Genomic DNA, 10,665 nt, shown 5'->3' on the forward strand with positions numbered 1-10,665 from the left:
TTAATCTTGCTTTTTATAGGTGAAAATTTTCTATGTGTCCTTCTGCCTATATATATGCGACTGATATAAGCAAAGAATTTAAATACACTAAGTGCATATTTAATATCTGACAATTTATCTTAAGGCGATATTGTCAAACTTCAAATAAAATTATCGCATTTTCAAATGTGACCGATTATTTCGTCGATAATCATATCGTCGAATTCATTTGTCGAAAATTATTTGTCGACTGTCCATTTCGTCCATTTCATTTGTCGAACTAATTTAGCTGACATTTATTTGGTCGACAATCATTAAGTCTCGGTCATTTTTCCGATATTATTAAGTACAACGATTAGCAAAGGTCAAATAACCACAACATTAACATAAAAAGAGCTATATAAAAAAATACCCCAAAAGAATCTGAAAAAAAATTGTACACAAATTTCAGCAAATTCCTTAATTACTTTTGCCATTTTGGAAATTTTCTCAACCGGTAAAGCTAGATCTTTGAACGTCAAACTCATTAAAGTTTAAATTCCTTTACTCTGCCTTTAAAAACGTACAGGACTATTTTCTTCATATATAACGATTAATATGCCTGATATCCTTTATATTAAAATTTCTCATTGTAACTATATTATAAAAGTCAAAAATATGACTAATAGATTTTACGCTTGATTACGATGTAGCTAATTCAACAATAATATTAACTGTCTATTACTGAACTTAGAATATTTGATTTAATTAATATTTGATTCAATTTAATTCTTTATAAGTTTTAAAATCTTTTTATATTTAATTTCATTACATGTCAAAATAATGTAATTTTGTTTATTAGGAACTCGATAATTTTTCAGAAATAGTTTGGCCTTGACTCTTCAGCTGTAAGCACCTAAAGCTGACCTAGTTCCCGACCTTTATTCAGAAATCAGTGAGAGAAGTAAACAGCTTTTTATTTTTATCCTATTCTTAGAGTAAAATGATTGGTTTTTGTCAAGGTCATAGTGGGACTACGTGCTTTTATCTGTAAATACTTCTCGAAGGTTCTGTAAAGTTGACCCTCATCCTGGAATTTGTTTTGCGTTTCTAGTTACTGTATAAGCATTGTTATTAGAGATTTTTCTAAGCTGGGCTTCTAAACACTGGGACTTAAAGGTGTTTATTTTGTGTGTCATTTTGGAATTATTTTTATTTTTTATTTAGATTATTTGGATTTTAAAGGATAATTCTTTTTCCTGGAGAAATTCGAGTGTTCATGCAGAATTCTTGAACAAAGACATTTCATTAAATTGTATTGGGAAGTTCAAACGCCGGATTACTGTTTGCGAAGAACACAGAACTGTAGACACAACAGCACAATTATAGCTACAGTACAGGACATCGCCTTCCATCTTGGATTCTTCGTCGGGACAAGAACTTGAATTTAGAACATTTAATTACGAGGACTTTTAAAATTTAATTTGTGGTTTATTCTTGGATCATGTTTTGATTTGATTCTTAAAACCTTAAGTTCTTATTGTTTCATTTTTACAGATTTTTTCCAAGGAAAAAATTTGTTTGTTAAAGTTTTCAAAGCTTGTTTTGTCCACGCTTTCCTTTGTTGCTGTTTATTGGAGCCTAAACACGCGAGATAAGACTGAAGAACGATATTTAAGACTTTATGCCATACTACAATCATGAAAGTGCGGTTTCTTTACACAAGATTCGATTAGTTGTGGGAGCAAACTAAACGTGATAAAAGACAATGCAATAATATGTATTGAAAGATGAGTTAGCTGAACCATCTGTTTATACACTACACAAACAAGCAGAAAAGACCTCGATGCAGAATGCCCTATGTTATTCATATGGAAGACCGCAGCAGGCAGATATCGTTGAAAATATAGAAAATACAAAAAAAAATGGATGCAAATGCATCATGACAGTGATAGCTGTGAAAGATATATCTTTAAATTAAATTTGGACTTTTAATAAAATTATAAACGCAGATGACATGCACATTTTTTATCAAATATTTTTTAAATGAGCAAAACCATAAATAATGCAGTTCAATGAAATGACAAAATTAAGGGATTATTGGAGATAGGTACCTATATAAAATAAGTTTCCACTTACTTAGAAAACGTCTGTTTTGTCAATATTTAATTGAAGTCTTTGATGAAGATGTGGGAATTTGTTACTCAACATGAGACCAGTAAATGAATAGATTTATTGCCTAACCGTATTGAGGGATACATTATAGATATCTAACCACTTAATATGGCGTTCCTAAATTAGACCTACGATATGAATGTACCTATTATAGCATCTGAACCATATAACAATCACTTCTTACATTCAACCACTTACTGGTTTGCAGTAATTAAACGCATCTTCTCATTTTCACTGAATGACCGAGCGAGATACGATTGAACCTTTTAGCAATCATCTCTCGTATTTAACTACTTGCTGCTATTCAAATGACGCAGTATAATGAAATCAGTAGTCGTTCATTCATTATTTATGTATTAATGAGGCCACCTTGTGTGCTTTGACTTTTTGTGATCATGGTTAAATTATTGTTCAATTATTTATTTCTTAAGAGTCACCATGTTTTGTAAAGCAAGAATTTAACAATTTTCCATTCAAAAGCCATATCCATTGAACAGCCTAAATCTTTTAATTTTACACCTGATTGCTTAAGACAGGCTACAGTGCATCTGTTTTTCCAAGGATCTATTGATAGAATAAATCAGGTTATGTAGTAGATATAACATCAAACCTGTGAGACATGTATAAAGTGCTCACAGTAACAAATTTCCCTTTAAGTACAGCATGTCGTATTCTGTGTCTCAAGCATAGATGAATGCCACCCCCAATCAACCCACCCCCAAAATATCCATACTAAACACCAAAAATCTATTAAGAGTCATGTCTCCAGATTCCTAAATGAACATTTCGTATTCCTAAAATAATGACAAATAACCCATATCAATAGCACCAATATGCAAGTCTCAAATACACCCATTTTTAATTTCCGAAAACTGTAGAAGGAAGATTGAATGAAATGTGTAATGACGTACATACAACAGAGAAAAGAGGTGCTAACACTAAATCTTTATTTGTACAAAAGTTAGACAACTCGTTCCTTGGTTTTAACTGACGATTTGCAGGGGTATCTCAAAACAGATTATAGGTCTATGATTATCATCCCTAATTTCCCATTTAGCTGTGACACGTACCTGAAATTAAAGAGTGACAATGTTGTTATAAACTTAATTCGCTACTACTGCAGCTACTAATGGTATATTGAAAAACAAAAGTAATTAACACATAAGTATATTTGTTTGGTATATAGTTATAACTTTCAAAAATAACTGCATTATTCCCTCTGACAGTGTAATCCGCCGTGAGTTTGCATTTAGAGAATCTAATTAATTCTAGCTTCTACGTGAACTTCCCATAAAATTGAAATCATGCATGAAATGATGAATGTCCTTATAGTTCAAAGCTATTTTGTACCAACCCCTATAAATGTACACCAGAATACATCCACAGATGTCTTCACACCATTTTGTTGATGTAATTAAAGAATTGTACACTAATGATACGGAGAAAAAACTTCAACAGTACTGCACGCCGAGGAGTCAAGTCAAATTTATATTTTTTAGAACTGAACTTCCTCAAGTTTTCGTCATGTTTTTTAAACTTAATTGCTTATTCCAGTGGCAGTTGATTAAATATAATTACCTATTTCTAATTTCAGTATTGTCATTTAGGTAATTCTGTCATTTTAAATAAATTAAAATGTACAGTTCTGTTGAGCTCGTTTTGAGGTCACGTCTTTCTAGTTCAGTTCCTTTGCTTCTGACAGTTATGGTCATACTCTAACTCTTCTATAAATACTGACAACGATCAGCAATATAATCGAATGGGCTTTTATGAAGAAATTGTCACAAGTGAATATTATTTTAAATCCATTAATTCCTATTTTGATAGAGGCTATCGAAGTTCATGGTCGTCGTTCTGTTTATGTAAAGAAATTTAGAAAATGCACAGGCTTGTCTGAATTTGTCGTTTTTGATTTAGTTACAATAAAAACACATTATATTCGATTAGTTTATTGAATATCTAGTATTAAAAACAAATTGAAAGTGGCTTTCCAAACAAAATGATAATTTTGTTTTAAAAGATTAGGAATCTGAATAATTATCGTACATTTACGGAGTCGTTCATGAATGGAACGAAGAAAATTATCCGAATATTTGTAGAGTTTTGTACCTTAGGATAAGAAGGGTTACAGTAGATGGAGTTACGGTAGCTGATTTCCGTTCCAGGTTCTATGGGGCAATGTACGTTGTGGTCCTTACAGCTGTCAGATGGGACGGGAAAAGGCAAGGGAATTCCGAGCAAAATTCCGTGGACTACCGTGGTGGCCGTATTGGAATGTTCAGCTGTTTGGAAGGAAACAATATACGATGACTATTTTATTTTTATATCTTCAAAAATGAGGAAAAATATCAAATTATATAATGACCATAGTAACCTAGATTTTATGTTAGAATTTGATGAACGCCTTTCTAAAGAAAATGTTAGAATTATAGTAGTCATCCAAAATCATCGAAAACATTTATATTGTCAATCACACATGTTTATCATCATTTAGGTATCACATATTATACTATTTCTCCTATAAAACAGCCAACACTTACACACAGGCACACATGTATATCGAGAAAGAGAACAAATATTTGCACTAATAAACTTAAAAAGAAAATAATAAAGCAATTTCAGAATAGTACATAGTTCAGTCTTCTTCCCAAAAGAACAAATATTGTCAGACCTTTTAAATCACATGTTATTAAAAATTACGAACCTGAAAGTTTTCACATTATAATTGTATGATTCAGATAAATAACACTGAAGTCTCCCCAAAAGAGCGAATTAATATCCATATCCATATAAATCGTGTTTGCAGAATGACAGTGCAATATTGGACAGAAAAAAAGAATGTGCTCGATTATTCCAATGACCCTAGTTTGCGCTTTAGGTGTGAAGAATATTACAATGAAATTGCACGTGATTGAATACTCAATTGCCTAAATCAGCTACTAGGTGAGAAGAATATCATAAAGAAAAAGAACAAGACTGAGTACTCAGTGACGTAAATAAACGTTCGAGTTAAGAAGGATGTCGTCAAGGAAAAGAACAAGACCGAGTACTCAGTGACGTAAATCAACGTTCGAGGTAAGAAGGATGTCGTCAAGGAAAAGAACAAGACTGAGTACTCAGTGACATAAATCAAGCTTCGATGTAAGAAGGATGTTGTCAAGGAAAAGAACAAGACTGAGTACTCAGTGACGTAAATCAACGTTCGAGGTAAGAAGGATGTCGTCAAGGAAAAGAACAAGACTGAGTATTCAGTGGCGTAAATCAAGCTTCGATGTAAGAAGGATGTCGTCAAAGAAAAAGAACAAGATTGAGTACTCACTGAAGGAAGTAATTCAGCGTTCTAGATGAGAATAATATCAAAAAGATTACTTCCCCTTGTTTGCTAAGAAATATTTGGTCAAGACGTTTAATCATTAAGAACAAAAACTGCACTGTAATATACGAAGCATACGATGGACGAACGTTATTTCAAAGCTACATTGTTGGAGTTTTATTGAGTTTCGATTATTTAAAAAAAAATCAAACAATAGTTTTAAATGAAGAGTTGTAAATGTTGGCGTATTATAAATCGGTAATAAGAGAAAGAGGGCAACATTTAAGACGGAACAACCGTCTGTATTTTCTATAAAAAAAAACAATTAAAAGGGTCTTCCTATTCAATGCTGCACAAAACTTTAAAGAAAACAGGTCAGAATGCCTTATTTAACAATCAACTTGAGAAAAATCAGCAAAAACAAGTAATGTAATTTAGAAAAGTTATTCAAATCTTGCTAAAAAGAAATTACTTACTTGCTGTGAAATTAACGTTAATGTCATATGTTGTTCCCCTATGAAGCTGACATGGCTCGTGGGTACACAGCGGAACTTCAACAGAGTGAATCGTTCCACCGCGAGAACCTGCAAACAAAGTTTAAATTTGTAATGCCTATGTAGTATAATACAGACTATACAAGTAAGTAAGTAAGTAAGCAAGCAAGTAAGTAAGTATGTATGTATGAATATATGTATGTATGTATGTATGGATGGATGGATGTATCTATGTATGTATGTATATATGGATGTATGTATGGATGTATCTAAGGAATGTATCTATGGATGTATGTATCTATGGATGTGTATGCATGCATGCATGCATGCATGTATGTATGTATGTATGTATGTATGTAGGGATGGATGGATGGATATATGCATGCATGTATGTTGTATGTATGTATGTATGTATGTATCTATGTATCTATGGATGTATGTATGGATGTATCTAAGGAATGTATCTATGGATGTATGTATCTATGGATGGATGTATGTATGTATGTATGTATGACAGAACTGCGCGCACAATGTAGCCATTGTATTTTAATGTAAATAATGGTGTGTTGCGTTGTACCGGGTGGGCGAAAGTTACAACCTGTGTCCAAGTGGATTCGAGTCTTGGTTGGGCAAGGTGAGAATGTGAGAAAACTTGCCAGTAGCTTCTTGTGGGTCGGCTGTTCTTCGCAGAGCTTTTAAATCACTGTTATTGTTAACATCTGAGCCACCGTGGTTCCTGAACAGGAATGTAAAATATGAGATCATTCCTTGTGTACACCCTATTACAGTGAAATACAGCGACTTCATATCCATTGTTAGTCGATGATTTTTGCATATATTTTTATATGCAAATGTTTTTGTACACTCTACATTTTCATGCATTCGTGTCTCGTATGTGAACATGTCATATCTTCATAATTTCATGACGTCAGAGTCTCATATCCATCTAATCTCCATGTCCAAGTGAACAGGGCAGTTTTATATCTGACAAGTTAAATAGAACAATATCGTATCTCGTATTTTAAAAGAATAATATTATACTACCTGTCTGTTATATGCACAAGCTAATATGCTTAGTTAACAAGACAACGTATGGAAGATTTCTCATGGCTTCTTTTGGAATAGACGAGTTTCACAATCGCCGATAAGGAAAGCTAACGTGACCTATCGTATTATCTCGCTGACCGAAAACAAGGCTAAGATTGTGTGCCGTATGTATGGGTTCTAAAGACAATCGTTGACTATATATCGCCGACCAACTTGTACATATATATATATATATATATATATATATATATATATATATATATATATATATATATATATATATATATATATATATATATATATATGCAGTTTTCAATATATATATATATATATATATATATATATATATATATATATATATATATATATATATATATATATATGCAGTTTTCAATGACCGGACTTACAAGCGACTATATATTCTATATTCCCGTTGCGGCAGAGTCATTTACAATTTCTGGTTTACATCTAGTCATATCTTTAAATTTGCTGTCAGGATATGTCAAAATTCATTAACTGTAACATGTATAAAAGTATTTTTTTAAATTGAAAAGAAAAGGAAACATACTTCTCCGTAGAGTACTATTTGTCTATAATATAACAGATCCCGTAGTCCAAAGACTTTCTGAGGCAAGCCTAGATCTTAAATTCCAAACCCAGATTTGCATACGATACTTGGAGTATACCTGCGTTGTTCAAATTAAGCAAGCTGATAGAGTAAGCAAATTCAAGAAAATCTTAAGATTCTACAATCAAAATTTCAAAAAAGTTTAGATTATCCCAAGCCAGGATTAGTTAATACTACAGTCTGGGTTGGCTGAAACTTTATCACCACTGACACAAGAGGTTTGAATATCTAATCTCTTACTGTACAAAAACACCCATAGCATGTCTTTAATGCATATTCAGCCAATTTCGTTCAATATCTCTGGAACAATAGAAAGGTCAAACGGATGCACAGAACGTGTGCAAGCTGCTGTCACCTCACTCTCCCCATTTCTCAACACCACCTCCAGCGTTAGAATTTTTAGGATAGAATCAAACAGCTTTACCAACATTTTAAAATTTGCAAAAGATTCAAAACGTATCCAATACAAGAACACTTGGGGCATCATCAGACAATCTCTGTAATGCACAAGAATCTAAAAACATTCAAACTCCCCAATACTAGAATATTTAGAAACATTTAGCTACTTATCTGATGGTGGAAAGTTTAGAACTATGCATCCCACCACAACAGAATGCTAGAGTTTTTACATACAGTAAAACAACCTTCCCGATGTTAGAGAATTTTGAAGCATTCAATTAAAACTTCCTCAATGGTAGAGTATTTAGAAACATTAAAATAACATCTCTGATGTTTGAGTATTTTAAAACATCCAAGCATCCTCGCCAGTGCTAAAGTGTTTAACGCGTATGTCAATGTGGTCATGTGGGCGCATTTAACCAAATTATATTAAATATTAATTGTTCTTCTAAAATTTAATAGTAAATTAGTTTAATCAAAGTCTATTCAATCCTGGCTGTTAAATGCTCTGCACCTTAAAAGTCATCAAAACATTATAGACGATAATTATTGATCAATATGGTCATCTACAGTGAAAGTCAAGTACTAACCTGGGTCAAAAAAGAGGATGTTGGGCCTACTATAATATATAAAAGGTTTGTGCGTATTTATTTTCAACACTCACTGATTTCATTTTCACATCACAAGGTACGATATTCAATCCAGTTTGTACTGGATGACACCATTATTTTGGCATCGCCCAAAACTTACAGGCAATTTAACATTGATTTTTGCCTTATATATTTCCCGAAACGTGTAGGTAATGACCTTCTAACGTAATATGATGTATGAGGATATAAATAACGTGAAAATTAACAATTAAAATATATGTTTAATTAAATTTTTAAAAATGACACCCATTACTGACATAGTCGGTTCTGAGTACGTGACCTGTAAAGCTTTAACTACAGAAGCATTCCAACAACCTATTCGATGGTAAACCATTCATGAACTTAACTTTAACGCATGTATAAAACATTCAAAATACCTCACCGATGCTAGAACATTTATGACCCCATTAAACACAACAGAGCATTTGGGAAACATTTTAAACAACCCCCCATTTTAGACAGTTTAGGACACAATCAAGCAATTTCATATACTCACTAAAAAAAAACCTTTGCAAAAGAAAAACATATCATACCGCAGTCCTTGTAGGTGTGAATAACGTTAGCGCAGCACAATGACAAAAGGCCTGCCAGCAGGAGAACTCGCAACATTTCAGTAGATGGCACAAAACCGCTGACAAAATTGCCTGGAAAAATCCCTGTAACCCAGATTCAACAGTTTTGAATTTATATAGGGATCTGGACCCATCAGGTGATTTCACGTGGAATCATGCCACATTGCCATGCACATGATAAAGAATCGTACGATGTATAACATCCATGGATGCTCATTCCACTGACTCCTAGATAAGAATTATGTCGTGTACTATTTTGGCAGCTAAATTACTTAAAGAACCTAAAGGTTAATGTACTGTCCAAAAGTAAAAAGATGTTTCACTCGAAATACACACTCGTATTTTCTTAAATATAGAAATGAAAATGAACTGATATCCATTATGCAAGAATTTACATAATGACCACCACTGACGACTAATTGTGTTCATTTTAAAATTTCTGTACGAATTTATACGTACAGTGAAATAGGGGCATTTTTATATATTTTATGAATTATTAATTTTCTAGAGATTTTTAATAAACTTCCATTGAGTGTTATTAGGTTGTATGAGCATTAATCGAACGGAATATAAGTTTGCCAATGATAACCACTTGACCTTGCAACGGGACCTAACTAGCATCACATCTCGAAGACATTGTATAGCCCTATAGTCTCAACATACCACTTATGACAGAGTGGGTTAAACATATTTTAAAATACAAAACATGCATTATGAGTACACAATTTTTGAAGATCGTGGTACAATTGCTTGCTCAAAGTGCAAACGTGTTTGTATGACCAATCAAATACATGTACGTTCATAGTGAGCAATTTCTTTTTCTTGAATCATGTTTGCTGCCTTGCCTTATCACGTGGACAAATCCTTGTGTCAAGGTTGCTTTAGATCTGGCAAAATCGGTATGGTATTGATTTTCATGACTTCACATTATCAGGGCCCCGACGCATGATGGGATGGAAGCATTTACTTTATAAATGATTGATAGGGTGTTTTGACAGTTTGGACTAGGGGCTCAAGGGTTTTTAAAAGGGGATTTATCATTTCAAGCAAAATTCTGTTTTAGGCATTCCTATTACAGTGTCAGATAATCCTGGAAGACATTGGAATGTCTTTATACCAAATAGAATGTGGCCTGATATCGAACAGATGCAGTAAAATGAGATCAAAGCTATAATGTAACAACGCTCATCACCCCATATTAAGACCGCGTCGGTGACCTAGTGGTTAGAGCGTCCGCCACTGAGGTCGTGGGTTTGAACCCCGGCCTAGTCATAACAAAGACTCACAAAAATCGTACTTAGAGCTGCCTCGATATGCGCTCAGCATTAAGAGGTTAGTGTTAGGACTCGTCGGCCTTGTGGCAGAATAATGTGACTGGGTGGGACATCATGCCCATGTGCTAGACATCACTACAAACTGCCACACTGCA

General features: G+C 33.3%; 1 protein-coding gene across 1 annotated transcript; it reads right to left on the reverse strand.

Annotated features, from left to right (window-relative positions):
* Positions 1–3,063: 3,063 nt before the first annotated feature.
* Positions 3,064–9,358, reverse strand: LOC149805033 (NPC intracellular cholesterol transporter 2-like). The gene is made up of 4 exons (XM_089935773.1): positions 9,198–9,358; positions 5,923–6,030; positions 4,243–4,415; positions 3,064–3,203 (listed from the first exon to the last, which is right to left on the reverse strand). Exons 1-4 carry the CDS (start codon positions 9,271–9,273, stop codon positions 3,117–3,119), a joined length of 444 nt encoding a protein of 147 aa, XP_089791899.1. The 5' UTR covers positions 9,274–9,358; the 3' UTR covers positions 3,064–3,116.
* Positions 9,359–10,665: the final 1,307 nt, after the last annotated feature.

The sequence above is a fragment of the Sinohyriopsis cumingii genome, chromosome 2 (genome assembly GCF_028554795.1).
Source record: "Sinohyriopsis cumingii isolate HCF-2022 chromosome 2, ASM2855479v2, whole genome shotgun sequence".
Classification (NCBI taxonomy): domain Eukaryota; kingdom Metazoa; phylum Mollusca; class Bivalvia; order Unionida; family Unionidae; genus Sinohyriopsis; species Sinohyriopsis cumingii.